Genomic DNA, 18,450 nt, shown 5'->3' on the forward strand with positions numbered 1-18,450 from the left:
GAGATAATCAGAAGTCTACCCGTGCTTTCAGAGGAGAAATTCTCAATCTAAAATCCATGGACATTCTGAGGGTCCTCTTAATTGCAAAAGTGCCTTTGTGTACATAAATGCATTTCTCTGTAGAGACCACTGCTTTCATTATTCTCAAAGGGGTCTATGAACCCCACTAAAGATTAGGAACAAATTTTAGAATCCCTTCTAAGTAAGCATCAACTCCAAAAATTTATCTATTCCCATGCATTTAGGGAAAAGCATGTTTTCAAAATCCAGAGCATTATACAAACTTAAATTGCTACTCCTTCCTATCATTTAACATTGGAGGGATCTTCTCTACTAAATAGAATAAGCTATCTGGAGGGGGAAAAATATTTAACTTCAAAAAAACACTGATAAATTAATTTGGCTAAACACTTCCTTCCAAAGACTTTATGATAATAATTGTTTAAACCTTATATTAGTAAGACTGTAAATGATAGTAAAAGAATTTAAAAGAAAATCAAAGAATGATCCTAATCACAAGATTTTTGAGATCATCTTTTAAGTTTAATGTAAATATAGCAAAATACCTCTTTCTTCGTAGAACATGGCAGAATATGTATACAAACATCACTCATCATTTTATAAAAGAAACACATTGTATCAGAATATAATTTTTCTTTTTTTATTGCTGTTCAATTACAGTTGTCCCCATTTCCCCCCAACCGCTGTCCCTCACCCCACACACCTCCCACTTCCCACACTCAATCCTACCCACCCTTTGGCTTTGTCCATGGGTCCTTTATACATATTCCTTGACTACCCTTCCCCTCTGAATATAAATTTAGGTAAGTATGAAACTTAGTTCATTACTCTAAAATATCACTGCCATTCTTGAGAGTCAGCCTGCAAGGTGGTCGCAAATGAACCATGTATCCTGGTATTCACATCTTTGTGTAGTCCTTGCTCACCAGTGTTGATCTGTGTGACCAATAACATATGGCAGAAGAGATGGTATGTCACATCAATATTGGGTTATAAAAGACTACAGCTCCATCTTGGGCCTCCTCTTCCACTGTCTTTCTCTTGGATTACTCATTCTAAGAGAAGACAGGGGTGCTATAACATGAGGACCAGGGGACTCTATAGAAATGCCCATGTGGCGAGGAACAGAGGTCTCTGGCAAACAACCGGTGAGGAGCTGAAGCCTGCCAACAACTACATGTATGAGTATAAAGGTAAATTCTCCAGTCTTGGTTAAGCCTTGAGATGATTATAGCCCCAGTCAACAGCTTAACTGAAATTTATACACCCTTCATATGAATAAAAGATCCTGAGCCAGAACCACCCAACTAAGCTGCCCCTCAAGAACTGTGAGAGACAATAAACATTTGTTGGTTTAAGCTACTAAATTCTAGGCAATTAGTTACCCAGCAACAGGTAACTACTACATGCTTTTTATGTTGTTATAATTTGTTTTTATGATCTGAAAACACTGTAACGAGCACCAGATTCCCACATAGTACCTGGACAACTATCTACACAATAATTAAAAAAAGAAAAACAAAAAAACAACAAAAACAACAAAAAACCCTGAGCATTGTCTTTATCAAGGAAAGAAAGATGAAAGAAGAGGTTAAGCATACTGCTCATAACCCTCAAGGATCCTACAAGAGTAGAAAAGTACCGTATTTCTCCACTTCAAACACACTGACACAACGGCAATCTGAGGGAGATGATTTAATGAGGAAAAAAATACAGGGCAAGAAAACAGAGAACACAAGAGAAAGGACTGCAGAGATAGTGACTGGAATTCTGTAAGAAATCAGTAAACTTTCTTAAATGAGCAGATACTTTTTAAAAAGCATATGTACTTTTCAAAGTGTGAAAACTACAAGAATTGAAATAGACTCTTTGAATTCAAAATAAAACTTATTAATCCCCCTAGGTACACAATAAATTCCCCTTTTGGTTTTTATCAGAACTAGTGCAGGAGAAAATGAGCTATCATATTTCCACATGTCAAGTCTTCAAGATTTGAAAAACACATAAGTGATTCTTCAAGGCTAAATTAAATTCTTGGGTATTTTTAAAATAAAATCTAGAAAAGAATTTAAGTACTTCAGGAATCTATGTTTCAGTTAGCCAATAAATGTTTTCCTCTCCGAATAATTAAATCTAATTTATAAAAAATGTGGCAACATATTCTTTGAAGATATTAAAGATATTTTATTGACTCCTACTTTGAGAATAGTGACATAATCAACATTTCTCCCTCCTCTTCTTAGAAATAATTCAAACAACAATAAGAACCAACACACATTTTTTTTTCTGGTAAAATTAAGGTATAGCTAAAAGCCAGCTCTCAAAATATGCAGAAGGGTTCCCAAAAGCAATGGATGTCATGCAGGGGCTCAAAAGAATGGAAGCAGACAAGGAAAACTGCTTATCTCACAAAGGCAGCAAGACAAACTTCTCAAAGTGTGAAGCTAAAACCCCTGTTTGTAACAATGAAAATTAGATAACCACGCTACAGGCAGAAACTTCTCAGTTTGGTTCCAGCAATGACACAGAGAAGGCAAAGCTTAAAGAGAAATCGGTTCATTCTTTCTCCCAAACTTAACCCTTTTCTGCCAAACCACATAAGTCCTTTCCAATTTATTGAAATATTTTTAGATGAGATTTAAACACTATATAAAACTAAAAATGAAAAGATATACAGGTCTCAATATTTGTAACTATATTGACTACTTTGTCTATTTATTCTGCTTTAGCAAGAATAACCTTCACAATCAGACAAAGAAAAACCAAACAATGATTTATTTTGGTATAAGGAACAAGGCAGGAATCAAGCTTTACATTTTATGTTCATCTATTTTTCAGTAAAACTCAACATCATTTCCTCCCAATGATTTGAAATATTACCTCTATCATATATTAATACCAAAACCATACATAAAAATTCCCACTGGGATTTATTTCTGAATTCTGTGTCTCTTTGGTCTCTGTCTCTATACACTGCACCAAACTTTTAATAATAAAGTTTTATAATGCATTTGATGCCTGATAGACCTCTCCTTTTCATTTTTCTCCTCTCCCAGTAGACCTCTCCTTTTCATTTTTCTTTTTTTAGAATTTTCAAGACTATTCTTACGTGCTTATTTTTCCACTAAAAGATATAGAAGTATGCCAAGATTTTTAAAGTATGCTGATATTTTTATTATGATCACACATTTTTTAGTTTAGGGAGAATGGATCTCACTGCAATATTGAGTCTTCCCATTCAAGAATAAGATGTGTCTCTTAAGTCTCAGTACATAATTCTTTAAGAATAAAATTCTATCAAGTGAATATCTATCAATATTGCAAAAGGAATGTGTGCAAAATGGTTTTCTTACCTACCAAAATAAATACAGTTGCCCTTGAACAACACAGGTCTGAACTATGTGGGTCCACTCACACCTGAATCTTTTTCAATAAATGTATTTTCCTTAAGATTTTCTTAGTGACATTTTCCTTTCTTTAGCTCACTTCATTTTAAGAATACAGTATATAATATCATACACACAACATACAAAATATGTATTAATTAATCAATTGTTTATGTTATTGGTAAGGCTTCTGGTCAACAGTAGGCTATTAGTAGGTAAGACTTTGGGGAATCAAAAGCTATATATGGAGCCCTGGCTGGTGTTGCTCAGTGGGTTGAGCACAGGCCTGCGAACCAAAGGGTTGCTGGTTCGATACCCAGTCAGAGCACATGCCTGGGTTGCGGGCCAGGTCCCCACTTGGGAACACATGAGGGGCAACCACACATTGATATTTCTCTCCCTCTCTCCTTCCCTTCCCCTCTCTCTAAATAAATAAAATCTTTTTTAAAAAAATTTTTTTAAAAAGCTATATATGGATTTTTGACTGCATTTTAAAATGGAAGGGGTGGGGTTATTGCCCCTAACCCCCATGTTGTTCAAGGGTCAATTGTATTCTCCTTGAGTAAATATCAGGAAATGTTCACAGATACCTTCTTCTTTAAGAACCAACTACAGTTGTTGAGAGATACTTTGTATTCTTAGTAGAGTGCCATGAAACAAATGTTTAACTTTTCTCAAAAAGCTACAAATTATGTTTGCCAAACTTCTAGCAGGAATGAGAAAATACGTTACCAGCTAGCTAGGAAGAGGAGTGTAAAGGAGGCATAAAAATTTTGCAAGATTAAAGCCCTATCTTCAAATGAGTGTCAATTTAGTAGAACAGCAATTTTCAACCCCTGTGCCATGGAACACTAATGTGCCACAAGAATTTTTAAAACATGCAGTACCTGACTATTTTAGTCAGGGGCAATGATCTCTTTTCCCCTAGATCATCAACTAAAAAAATGACAACAGCCAACACAACAATGGCTATCTGGTGTGAATGAGTCAAAATTATACCTATTTTTTAATCAGCTGCCTCCTGGCACACACCCAGATCAGGGACCAAACCCACAACCCAGACATGTGCCCTGCCTGGGAATTGAACTGGTGACCCCTCCTCATGCCAGACAGTGCTTAACCAACTGAGCCAACTGGTCAGGGCTAGAATTTATTAATTAGTTTATGTGTGCTATGAGATGAGTAAGGTTGAAAAACTTTGTAATGGGAAAACAAGAAAACATAAGAAATAGGGACAGGACCACCTTCCTCAGTTCTTTTGCTTAAAGATTTTCCCCATAACCCCATTTATGAGGCAAAATGAAAAAAAAAAAAAAGAGAGAGAGAGGGAAATAATCTTCTGGGAAGATCAACATTTTATGCTAATTGGTCTCTGAAAGGATCTTACAGTGAATGGAACTTCTAGAAAGTTATAATCTGTAAGAATAAGGTATCCAGGAATAAAAGTCTGTAAGACAGCTAATAGAGTCCATTGAGGTAGAGACAAAGCTTAATGGTTGTTCAGTCTTAGAAAATGAACCAACTATCAGTAACGTATAGCTGCCAGCATGATGCAGAAATTTTTTTAAAAATTAACTGTAATCTATATCTACCCTCTCTAAGCACAGCCTTAATGACTCCTGTGAAATAAATTCAGCACTTATAATTTCAGTTTCACAAGAGTTGAAAAGATCAGGGACACATATATTATTGAATCTAAAAGCAGAAAAACAATAGATTGGAATCACAGCAAGTTCCTCCATATTACATCCTGAAAAGAAGATATAATAAAGTCTCAAAGCATCTTATGTAATGTATTGATAATTTACCATAAAAGGAAATTTTGAAATAGTTATGATTATGCCATATTCTTACCCCTGAATCCATGACCTCTCTGTCCAGTAAAAGCATTTGGAAAACTTAAACTGCAAAGATAGCAGTCACTTTTTTATGGGTATTGGGTAGATTTCTAAGCTTTGCGATCCATATAGAAAGTGATGCATAAAACAATACATTTGATTGCCCCTTCTACCTCCATTTCTTTAAGTAAACCCTGGTCTAGACCTCAAAACTTTCATTTCCAAAGGAACAAAGCCCAGGGATAATAAGTTTGGACGATAACTCACATTACACACAAAAGAAAATGTGCCTTGGTAAGTCTTCCTTCTATCTACAACAACATCCACTTTCACACTGTATTTTTATTTCATGCTTTTTTGATTGTCATCAATCAGAAGGACAATTCTGTTCTTTGTTGGTAACTGGTCCATGCTTCCAAAAGCGAAAAGCTGACTGAAATAGAAGCTGCAGCAGTTGAGAACCAGGTCACAGATGTGAATGAGACAAAGTGAGAAATGGCTCTGAAGCTTCACAAGGCAAGAAATCCTAGATGCAGAGGATGCAGAACAAGCAGAGGACACAGTACGAATAATAAAGCTTCATACTCAAAATAGTGGAAAGATCAAAGTAAAGTAAAAACAAACATTTTTAAAGAACTGAAGTTTTTCTACTTTTAAAAACAATTAGTATATGATCTATTTGACCCTCCCCCCAAAAATGTCTTCTGAATCATAATAGCAGATCCAGGAGATCACAACTTGTGGGTAGAATTAAAATGAGCAGAGTAATGTTAATCCCCTTTCTAAATTTCTTTTCTCCCCTCTGTTTATGAAAACATAAAAGGGAAACAAGAAAAAAGAAGCTCAGTATTATAAAATCTGCTATTATACTTAAAATAAGAAAGATTCCAAAAGAATTCAAAAGATAAGGAAAATAAAATGGCAGAGACATTTATTTTGTAATATGTACACACTTAGTTTTTGGCTCTTTTATGTACATACAATGTTAAAGTTCTAGAACTCCAGGAGTTCCAATTTGAAAATATGCCCTGCACTAAAGACTAAAGAAACAAACAAACCAAATTTTATAGTAGTCCCCCCAAAAAAGATCCTATCTCTCCTCCATGTCAAATAAAAAAAAACCCTAAATATCACCATGATTCAATCCTTTTCCCTTACCTCTTATTACCTCCCACCAAGTTGTCTCAGTTTTACTTCAAAAACATTTACAAGTCACCTACTCATCTACACTGCCACTGGGGCAATCCAACCTATCTTCCATCTTTAGATTAAACTTCTATAACAGCCTCCTCCCCATTTCTACTCTTGTCCTCCTCTTACTCAGCCTCTACACAGCAGCACACGTGATCCTTTTAACTTAAATCTCATGTCACTTTTCCACTAAAACCTTTACACGCTTCCCATTTCACCCAACATTAAATTTAAACTTCTCTCCATGATTCTCCATGATCCAGATCCTGCCTGATTCTGCAAGTTCGCTTTGTATTGCTCTTCCTCTCCATTACACATTCCAGATATATCTATCTTTTGACCCTGAAATAAGTCATGCTCTCTCCTACTTTACAGCTTTTGCATTTTCTGTTCTCTCTTCTTGGAAAGATCTCTCAACTCTTAAATTTTGGTTTTGTGTTTAGAACTTGAAGAACACATCGATGTCAAAAATTCAAACAATACCAAAAGCATATAAAAAAATACTGCTTTCCACCAACCATCTAGAGAGAATTACCATTAATAATTTGAGGACAATCCTTTCCTACATCTCTCTATGTATATATGTGCTATTATACACTGTATCTATAAGTAACATTCCATAAGGTCCAACTCTTTCCATGCTGGTTCTTTCTCATACTTTAATTCTCAACTCAAATTCTACCTCCTCAAGAGACCTTCTAGGACCTATCTAAGTAGCTGATTCCTCTTTCTCACATCACCTTGTTTACTTTCTTCATTGCAGTTACCTCTCTCTAAATTACCTATGTTTGTTTGCCTCTTCAATTTTTGTCAGTCCAGCTCCAACAGAATGCAAGCTCCATGAGGGCACAAACCTTGTCAGTACTTCTTAACCACTAGGATCTAGCCAACTACTGAACAGATTGCAAGTGCCAATATTTACTGAATGAACAGATGATGGCTTTGATTAATATTTATAGACTGTCAAATCCTAAATTTACATCTCTTCAAACTTTTCTCCTGGGCTTCATATTCATACTTAACCATGCCACTGGGCAGCTTTATCTAATGAGAACACAGGTATCTTAGTCTCAGCGGGTCACCAAATCTACCGCTCCTGAGGTTGTTCACTATTTAGATCAGCAAAATTTCCCAAGCTATAAACTTGAATTTTATCTTTGATCCAATTCTTCCCCCACACTCCACAACCAACCAACCACCAAGAGCCTCATGTTTACCTCCTCAATCTCTTCAATCCATCATCGTTTCTCTTCCCTGCTACCAGCACTCAAGTGTAAATCACCATGAATCATTCTGCCCTAGACAACTATAGTAACATTTTAGCTTTCTGTTCCAGATCCATTCTTATCCCCCCCTAATTTATTCTCCATACCACAGCCTCAATGTATCTTTAAAATAACACTATAATGTCATATTCCTTCTTTAAAATCTTCGATGGCTTTCCACTACTCCTCCATTAAAGCCTAAAATCTTTATCATGAACTAAAAGGCACACAAGAAATATCCCTTGCCTGATTATCTAGACTTGTCTCTATAATCTGGTCTTTAGCCTTCTTTCAATTCTTTAAACCTGCCATGCTCTATCCTCCCTCGGGGCTTTCAAATATGCTGTTTCTGCTGCCTGAAACACCACCCACCATGTCACACCACCCTTGATATACATTCTCTCCTTTGGGTCTCAAACTCAAACATCACTTCCTCAGGGAGTATGTAGTAGACAGAATACTAAAGGTAGCCCTCTCCTTCCCCAAGATTTCTATCCCCTGGCTATGCAATCAAATAGTAGTCTACTGCGGTGAAGGAACTTTGCAGACATAATTATTACTCAGATGATTTTAAAATAGAGAGATTATCCTAATGGGTCTAGTATAATCTGTTAAACCCTTAAAAGCCCAAGAGTAGAATAGGAAGTCAGAGAGATGCCTCAGGATATGATTTCACTCATATGCGCAATCTAATGAACAACTGAAGTAACCTGGAAAATGGGGACAGACTCATAAATGGAGAGCAGGACAACAGCTAGTGGTGGCAAGGGGGTAATTAGGGGGTGAAGGGATTGAGCAAAAAAGAAAAAGGACTCATGGACATGGACAACAATGTGGTGGTGATTGCTGGGGGGGAAGGGTGGTATAAGAGGACTAAAAAGTAATGGAAAAAAAATACAATAAAGATTAACAAAAAAAAAATAAAAAGAAGTTGGCCAATAACCTGATTGAGTGTCTAAGAAGATTCTCCCCACTGAGACTCCAGATAAGACTCCACACTAGCTGGTAACATTGATCTAGACCTGTAAGACCCTACATAGAGAACCCAGTCAGGCCATCTGTTCCGACCTTTACAACCGTGATACAAGAAATGGGTGTTGGTTAAGCCAGTAAATTTGTGGCAGCAATAGAAAATGAATACAAAGGCCCTTTCCTGACCCCTACCTCCACCCCAGACTTTGTGAGGGCCCCTGTTAAATGCTCCTATAGCATTTGATGCTCCTCTTTCATAATATTCACCATACTTATTACTTAAATCAATGTATGCAGTCTAAGATCTACAGTCAGAAATTTTGTATTTTTGCATACCATAAAGCATTGTAATCCAATGTCTATGCAATTAGTACCCATAAAGGTTTGTTGATTGAACAAATTTTTTCTTCAATTATCTCTCAAAATTCTCCATCACAACACACTTTCTGCAGTGTACTACATTATAAAATATTTCTATTTTAAGGGCCAATTGCTTATTTAAAAATATTTTATTTATTTACTTTTAGAGAGAGGAGAAGGGAGAATGAAAGAAAGAGAGAGAAACATCTATGTGTGAGGGATATATCGATTGGTTGCCTCTCACCCTCACATGTCCTCAGCTAAGGACCTGGCTTGCAACCCAGGCATGTGCCCTAAGTGGGAATCGAACCAGCGACCTTTCAGTTCACAGGCCAGTGCTTAATCCACTGGGCGATACCAGCTATGACAGGCCAATAGCAGTGACTAAAAAGAGGGGAAGAGGTAGGATGAATAGAATATATTCAGAATCATTGGGGCTGTTCTTTTTGTTTTACGAGTGCTCCCTCATTTGCCTCTACCCACAGTCTGAAATGCCTACTCCATGCCCAATACACCTAGGGAAGTATGAGCATCTATTAGAAAATTACAAAAGACTGCCATATAAAGCCATTATTACTAAGGCAACTGGGTCACTTTCCTCAGGTATGTTGGATTGTAAATAAAGGTTTAAAACAGCATTTTACTTTTTTAAAGAAATATTTTTCAAACTACAAAAACAGCAAATTTATTCAATCTGAGACACTGTTTTTTTTCTAATAAAAAAGAATGAATATATTAAAACTATCTTGTCAGAAAGATGAAAGGTCAACAAAAAGACAATTTACTTACATCAATGGGAAAGCAAAAAATGGGAGTGTCATAGCAAGTCTTGCTGTAAGTTCATCAGGAAGATACCATAAGTACACAATTAAACATGTAAACAGATAGAGAATTGAGGAGTAAAGAATTAATCTTCCAACCCATAATTTTTGTAGCCTCTGATTTTTTTCCCTAAATTCTTCCAATGCTTGAATTTCCTGTTAAGAGAAAATTGTTTTATATTACTAAATCTCAAATTTCATAAAGATGCTAAAATGTTAACAAAAATTTTTCACATAATAGACATTAAGATAGATAGAACTTTTAACCTTCAATGAAATATAATACCTTAATATTTTAAAACAGAACATAATATAAAAAACTAAAAGTAAAGTTAAAAATAAATAAAACTGGCCCTGGCTGGTGTGGCTCAGTGGACTGAGCACTGGCCTGCGAACCAAAGGGTCGCTGCTTCGATTCCCACTCAGGGCACATGCCTGGGTTGCAAGCCAGGCCCTCAGTGGGGAGCATGAGAGAGGCAACTACACATTGATGTTCTCTCCCTTTCTTTCTCTCTCCCTTCCCCTCTATCTAAAAATAAATAACTAAAATCTTAAAAAAAAATAAATGAATAAATAAAAATACCTATTCTGACAATCGCTTTTTTAAAATGCAGTATTAAGATACTATTTTTCACCTAGCAAATTATCAAAGATCAGAGGTATGAAATTAGCATTGATAAATAGTATTTGTTAAATCAAACAAGTAATAATTCTCCTGTATAGTCTCTCAAATATCTGGCTATAAAAATAATAAATATTGAAACAGTGATCTATACTACATTCTTTCAATCTATTCATCGCTCTCACTATTCTCAAAGAATAGCCATATTTAGTAATCATAGAAAGCCTAAAAAGCTGTGAAGTTTGCAGACTAATAAAACCTGTTGCAGACTGTCTTATAATCTACTTTATCCTATCTGTAGCATTGATTTACACAATGCTGTACTTCTAATTTCATTCAAACACTCTATTATTTGGCACAGTCTTAAATCAATGATAGACTTTGGATTTTTTGAGATCATGTAACATTAAAGTTGTCATGCTCACTCTCTATCATCTCTAAATTCCCATAGCAAATTCAGTCTCCAAAATCATATATATTAAAATAACATTTATGTAACACCTAAAATGAATTAAAACTCCCCAGAGGCAAAGAACATACCTTATCTATATTTTCCAGAACTTCTACAGTTGAAGGTTTTGTCTGTTATAGAAAGAAGTGAGACAGCATTAAAACTTCTTACTGCACAAAAAAAAACTTCTTACTGCACATTTAGAACCACCTTGACATATAATCATAAAAGAACACTTTAATCCAAAATTATTTTTTAAAATGTTGTCAAGCTTTATGTATTCCTGTTTATTTATAAATGAATTGAGATTTAAGTAAAAATTATAATTATAAACAGGACTATGTAAGATTAAATAAACATTTTCCTATTTAACTTCCTTTTAGTCCTAGAAGTACTTTCAACTTTGATACCTCAATTTTTACCATTCTTAATCCCAAGAGAACATATTTTTATCAAGAAACAAATTTATTTCAAAGAAAAATTTTCTTAGATATGATGACTCAAAGAATTCACATATTAAAAATTCAAGACTAAAATTGGTCTGATTTGCTATTGCTAAAAGTTCACTAAGGACTCTGGAGGTCAAAATCAATACACTACCTTCATTCTGAATTCCTAAAGTACTTTTCTGAAGATCAGATTTTAAAAGGGCTTCTAAGAATACTTCATCATAACAGGGCTTATTTGTTAAAGGTGTTTTTTATACAACCTAGAATAAAAACCAGCCAAAATGACTCATACAACACTTGAGAAAATGTTTACCAATTATATACTCAACAATCTAAGAGGGTAATGAATATCAATTCATTGTAGTTCCCACAAGAGTTGTTAACATTAGATTGAACCATATGAAACTGCTATTCATGTAAGTCAAAGCTGTTGAATATTGGCTCTTTCATACGGTTCAACCTAACAAGAAAGACAAAGGAAGAACAGATAAGTTTAATATGTAGGCAGAACTGTAAAAAGGTTTTTAAAAGGGGGCAGGGGTCAATATAATGCCAATCCAAAACAGAGCAGTTCCAGCAGTACCTCAAAACTAAATTGTGTTCCAAGTATTACTAAGGTAAAAAGGAGTCCAAAAAATAAGCAAAGTAATTTGGCCTAGACTACATTATCTCCTCTTATACTAGAGAAGAGCATTTATCAATATATTTTATATTTTCTAGCTCTCAAGTTGAGCTACTTCCTCTAAAGTTTTAACCAATAATATCAGACTGCATTTGTAATTCTGTTTAACCTATATTTCCTAAAAGTATATTTTGTAACATCAGTAAATATTTGTGATAAGTTTTAAGTAAAAAGATATAGCCTGTAAAAATATAAGTATTGTATAAAATACTTATTTCAACTACTTTTCAAGTAAGATTGAATTTTAGGCACTATGAGAAGAAAACAAGATAACCATTTGCACATAAATACATAATAGAGAAATAAAAACAATTCATAAGTAAGAGTGAACTAATTCTGTTCAACAGAGACATTAGACACCTACATAGCAAGTAGAACTATTGAAGTCCAAAAAGAAAACTACTTTATAAGAGAAAAGAAAAATTAGAATCAGAGATAATATCAAACTACTACTCAAGTCTACACCACAAAGGAAACTTTTATAAGTAGCTTTATTTGACACTTTAATATTAGACTAAAAATTGGCTGTAAAGAAAAGTAACTTACCCTCCATCGAGAAAATAATCCACCCATCTTTTATTTGTAGAAACTGAGCACAATGATAAATATCATCAATTGTCCAAAGGAATTCACAGCTAGAAACGAAGCAAGTATTTTTAAAATTTAAGTCACGACACATACACCATCCACCATAAAACTTAGAAGTTGTAATACTGCTTAAAATACTGTAGAAGATTAATTTCTCTGAACCCCTCTTACATCAAATTTTAATTTAGACAGTCTTAGGATAGAGTCCACCTTTTAAAAAATCCTTTCTTCCAGGCCAGGACATATTTAAAAGCAAAAATAAAGCTGGAAAAGCTTTTTAATGGCAAGACATTTTAGAAGTATATATTCACACCACTTGGCAATTTTCTGTTCTTTAAAGTAGGTCCCCTTTGCAGTTCTTGTAAGAAAAGTTTTACTATTCTACATTCTACATTCTACATTCTTTATTTTTACATTCTACATGATTAAACACAAATTTTTCTATCACTCAGCTGTTTCCCAACTAAACTACTTATTTGGAATTAAACGTGTATTACAATATTTTTTAAAATATCCTTTTTAAGTAATAATAGAAAGCCAATTGGATTTTAAATAAGAATATAAGGATTTCAAGGCTACCTGTGATATTGAGCAAATCACTTAATGTTTTTGAGCCTTAATTTTGTTTTCTGTAAGTTAGAGTTAGTAAAACCTTCACTTTTCACAGGATGGCCTTCATTTTTACCATTTTACAGATAAAAAAAATTAAGTGAAAAGAGGTTTAGTGATTTGTCCAGTAGCTCAAGAAACATGGCCCAAAGCCACTCTGTCTTCAGACTTCTTGGCTGTTCAGTACTGTTCAACACCCAAATAAACATTTCTTTCTGAAACTGTGTCCAAGTCCCCCTCCCGTTAGGTGACCTTCATGTCAGCTATCTATATATCCCCTTCATTTAGTTGTTTTTCTATTTCTCTGAAATGTATTATAATATGTTTAAAAACTCATCAGCAATATTATATTCTAAATCAAATTACCAGTCAATAATTTATAAATATTTATAAATAATAATTTGTAGTTATTATAAATAAATAACTGAACCAGGTTATAGTTACATACTACCAGTATATACTACTTCATTTCCATTAAAAAAAACAAGTTAGGCGATAATTCTTAAATTTAAAAAAAATCATAAATATAATTTTAAAAATGCCAGTACCAAGTAAGCAACACTATTTACAGGTTAGAATTAGCATAAACCATACCTATCTTGAACTTTCTTGATTAGAGAAATAACAAAGAGCCTAATTACTAAATACTTTCACTTACAAAGTAATTTTTAGAAACAGAAATAACTATAATCTGTCCTGAAATTTTTTGAAGTTTATAAATATAATGAATGCTGTAAGTCATATTTATGTTGCAATCTAAATATTATTAATCCTTCAATATTAACTCAGTATTCAAATTTCTAAAATGCAGCTATAGGAAATCCTGGAATTTTAATGAATGAAGGTATAAATTTTTGAGTTAAGATATTAAAATAGATCTTAAAATCTTCTAAGATGCTAAAAATAATCACCAAGAAAGGTGACTGGGGAGGGGAGATTCAGATGAACCACTTTAACTTGGTATTTTCAAAGTATGCATCATCCCACTATTTTGAAACTAATGGATGGTGTCTGCCAGTGTTTTGTATACAATTGACCTACACATTTTAGTTTGTACAGAATTACATGCCTCCAAGTTGAGTTTGCAGCCATCACAAATCAAAATTCTTAATATTTGAAAGTAATAACAGCAAGGATATTATCAGTTAAACACTTGCTAAGCACTTACTCTCTAGCAGGCCCTAAAACAAAGGCGTTACATGCATTTTACCATTTAGATACTATTATTGCTCCATTTTATAAATGAGAAAACTGAGGCTAGAGAAGTGAAGTAATTTGTTAAGGCCCCAAAGATATTAAGTAGTAGGGCCAGACACAGCATTTTGGTTTTGACTTTTAAAAAATCAACCAGTTATATCCAATAACATGAAATAAATAAAGTCTGCTTTATATATTAGATTGGAATATTTATATACAAAATATATGAAAGCACCTTTGACATTCCCAAATAGCTGGTAAACAGAGCTACTGAAGTGGAAAGTGAGCTATGAACACAAGTGACAATGTTAGTACAGTGTACAATGTAGCCCAATTTCTTCATTTTATTAACTTTGAATGCATAAATCTACATGGAAGAGATGCTAAATGATTTGCCAAAATCATGCAACTCCAGCTAAGGGCAGAACTGGCACTAGAAATCTGAAAGCACTTCCTTTACTTGTTTCTGTACATCACTTTTAAAATAAGTGTAATATGAAATATATGCATAAAATTGCAATGAATGCTGACTTTGACATCAATTATTTGCTTGGAAAATTGTTTTGGTGTTAATGAAGCAAACTACGGCTTAGCCTTCAAGATCCCTGAAGCAGAGGATTGTGCTTTTCAATTTGTCTTCTAAAAAACATTCGGGTAACAGTCATTAAATGTCATATCCATGCTTTCAGATTCATAATCAAAGAACCAGTCAACCTTCATTGTTTCAGCAATTTTCCTATCAAATTCTGGTATTTGTTAAAGAAGCTGATGTACTAAAATACACATGTAATGGTAGTACTTTCCAAAAGATAAAAAAGTCTAACAAAATGAAATAACTCAACTATTTCTTTATGGCTTTAATTTCACATCTCTTCTATTTTCGAACACCTTTTCCTTCCTTGCCACCCAAACATCTTAACTCCATTTCCTGTGGCCCATACTTACTATGAAACCTTGGGCAAATAAATTACTTGCCCTATCAGTTACTCAGTATCTTCATCTGCAAAGGAAGGATAGTTTAAGGGCCCTCTTAAATGTTGAAAAGCTTAAATGATGTAATGCATTCTGAACTATTTACAATGACTGACCCATGTTAATTTCTCAATACAAATTGTTGTTTTAACTGCTGAGTTTGTTGCTGTTTTCTAGCCCATCTCTGCTTCCTTTCAACACATGGAAATTACATTGGAACCAAATAACTAGCATTCCTTGCTGAAGCATAAATCAATGTGCTTGCCCTTGAGTGGACAAATGGCTCAATCTCAAGTGGCTTGTGAATCCCAAGAACTCTCCCATGAACATGTAGAGTCTCTTTCCACTCTGATATCACAATGGGACCTGATGTGACATTATGAGCCAGGCGCATCTAGCATGTTTTCAATGAATAATGATGGCCCCATATTTGGATTTTTTTTTTCTATTAACTGCAATTCACACTGAGGTTTGGATGTCAGGATTTCAAATCTTGGGACATGTTATTTTTAAATTTACAACTCATTTCAAGTGATTAAATAATGGAGTAGAAGAGGTCTAGGTTCAAAATATGACTCAACTACATACTAGATATGTGACCTTGGGTAAATCAGACTCTCAAAGCCTCAGTTTCCCCATTTGTAAAGTAATAAAAATATCTATATTTCACACAGAATTACTGCATGAATTAAATAAAATTATATATTACTTGGCACAGTGTCCAACAAATTATAAGTGTATAATAAATTGTAGCCACTTATTATTAATACCAGGAAATACATGTAGTACAGATAATACTTCTAATTTGGAACACATTTCTTTCTAACTTCCTTTAAGGAAAGAATCTGTTTCATAATTTTAAAACTGGAAAATAAAATTACAGTTTGTATTTTGACTGAAACTGTATTGATCTCATTCTCCGTAGTATAAAAATCAAAGCAAAATACTCTGTAGATTCTTCCATTAAAATAACATGTAAGCTTTTAACAGCAAAGGCAATTTAGTTTTATGCTTATCAAGTTTAAAACTTAAGTAGAAACTACTCAATCACTATCAGTAGTACCTCTATAACACATTGTACTATTTCAGATTAAAAGTGATTTGTTCTAGAACTCAAACTTTCACATAACTGAGAAGGGAATTCTGAAATATCCCAAACTGCCACATTTATTGGTTAAAAATAAAGTTATTGAAAAGTAGTACATCTCCAAAAGCACTTTTACTATATGATGATTAAGTCACAGTCTTCATGGTAGGTCAATGCTCATTCTTAACTAAATATTACCAAAAATAATTTTGATTAGAAAGATTTCAATATGAAGTTATGATAGCCAATAACTTTTCTTATAATCTTTTTCAATTTAACAATATATAAACACATTAACAACATTGGGCTAATCTCAGGAGATGACAGAGAAACTTAACATTCTAATTTTAAAAGGCATTACTCATGTTTTTTAAAATGTGTTCAAAATCAACTTGATCCTCCTAAAAAGTTAACTATGGACTGCTGAGGATAAGAGATTAGCGTTCCCAGCCAGTTTGAACATGTGCCTGAAACCAAGCCCACTCAAATCCACACAAACCCCTGTTGAATAGGGTCAGTTTTGTCAATGGTGACACCCAGGCCACAGACAAAGAAGAAAACAGCTGACGCTAGGCACCACAAACCAGAAGCCAAGTGGGAAAAGCAGAACATGGAAAACTCAGTGAGTCACAGTTTACTTAGTACTGTGAGGAAACGATCAGCAAAATCACCAAGCCCAATTCTCTCTCAACTCCCATACACAATATTAAAGAAATAAAACTATTGATGTAGTTTACACTTTCTCTTCTGCCATCCTTAGGACAAGTAAGCAAACTTGCCCTTCCCTCCACCCCCTACACCGCCCACCATTCCTCAAATAAGGACCATTGTGCACACAGGCTTCTCTAAATTGCACAGAATCCACGCCCACACTTCTGGGCCGAGCAGCATGACACTGACAGTTTTCGGTCCCTCCCGGTATTTCCAACTCGTAGCGCCTCCGCACAACTCCGAAGGACCCTAGCAAAACACTCGAAACGACAGCGTAGCGTAGGATCTTCTGACCCTTTGCCTCCAAGTAGGTGAGCCAAAGAACCGATGCCCTGCTCATCCCGGTCAACCCCCGCCGAGATCAGGACTGGGAACCACTTCCCCTGGGGGGAGGGGCGGAGAAAGGGGTCTCCAGCACTCCTAAGCCACCCCTGCCATTGTGCTAGGAAATCAGAGGGACCACGCGGCGAGACTGGGTCAGCGTGCAGCCGGCTTTCAATCCGATGAGCCGCCGCGGTAGAGCTCTTAGGCCACTCGGCACGGGGCGGGGGTGCCTGGGAGAGGCAAGCGGGGGAACCGGGAGCGTATTTCCCAGCAAAAGGCTCAGCGCGCCTTCCCTCTGCCGAGCCCTTCTTAGTTGCCCTCATTTTAAGCGCTCTACCTTCAAGATGCGGGCAAAGCCCGGCGCTGCAGTCCACCTCTGCCAGCTTCGAGCGCCACTGCGCAGCCTGCCTCCGGAGCGGGTAGCAGACTCCACTGACAGAGACGGGCCCTGACAATTCCTTCCCATCAAACCCCGCGCTCCCGCCGCCCGCCAATCGGCGCCGCGGCCGGCGCGCGCCGCTCTCCCGTCACGTGACCGTGACCGGGGCGGGCAGTTGGGTTGGGCAGCGGGGCGGTTGGACCGGGGACGCCCGCGGCTGTGACTTTATGGCCGAATGGGGTGCTCCTCGTCACGTCCGGGAGGTGTGATGCTGTTTATTTTGACTACGACAAATACAGCTAATTCTAACTCTTCCCCTACCTCCTCCTTTTCTTTTAAAGCCCATTCTCCAAATCTCATTGGAAAAAGAAAATCCTCGAAATTGGTCCTATACCACTGCGAGAGAGGAGTGGGGTTGAAGGTGGAGGTGGGTGCCTCTGGAAGGTAGTTTCTCCTAAAGAGTCGCGTTTGGGCTGTTATCCAGCAGGCAGCAGAGCAAGTTAGTACTACACATATTAGAAGAAC

At 35.6% G+C, this 18,450-nt stretch overlaps 1 protein-coding gene across 6 annotated transcripts in view; it reads right to left on the reverse strand.

Annotated features, from left to right (window-relative positions):
• The window catches only part of LNPK (lunapark, ER junction formation factor), a 75,569-nt gene extending 57,556 nt beyond the window's left edge, over positions 1-18,013 (reverse strand). For 4 of the 6 annotated variants that reach the window (XM_024561533.4, XM_045196292.3, XM_024561534.3 and 1 more), the window contains exons 1-4: positions 17,884-18,013; positions 12,605-12,693; positions 11,017-11,058; positions 9,823-10,010 (exon numbers count right to left, since the gene is read on the reverse strand). In XM_024561533.4, the coding sequence (XP_024417301.2) occupies positions 9,823-10,010; positions 11,017-11,058; positions 12,605-12,631 (257 nt within the window). In that variant the 5' untranslated portion in view covers positions 12,632-12,693; positions 17,884-18,013. Of the gene's footprint in view, positions 1-9,822; positions 10,011-11,016; positions 11,059-12,604; positions 12,694-17,883 lie in introns of those variants that run through there. The other 2 variants (XM_045196293.3, XM_024561535.4) reach the window with 2 other exon arrangements.
• Positions 18,014-18,450: the final 437 nt, after the last annotated feature.

The sequence above is a fragment of the Desmodus rotundus genome, chromosome 2 (genome assembly GCF_022682495.2).
Source record: "Desmodus rotundus isolate HL8 chromosome 2, HLdesRot8A.1, whole genome shotgun sequence".
NCBI classification, from domain to species: domain Eukaryota; kingdom Metazoa; phylum Chordata; class Mammalia; order Chiroptera; family Phyllostomidae; genus Desmodus; species Desmodus rotundus.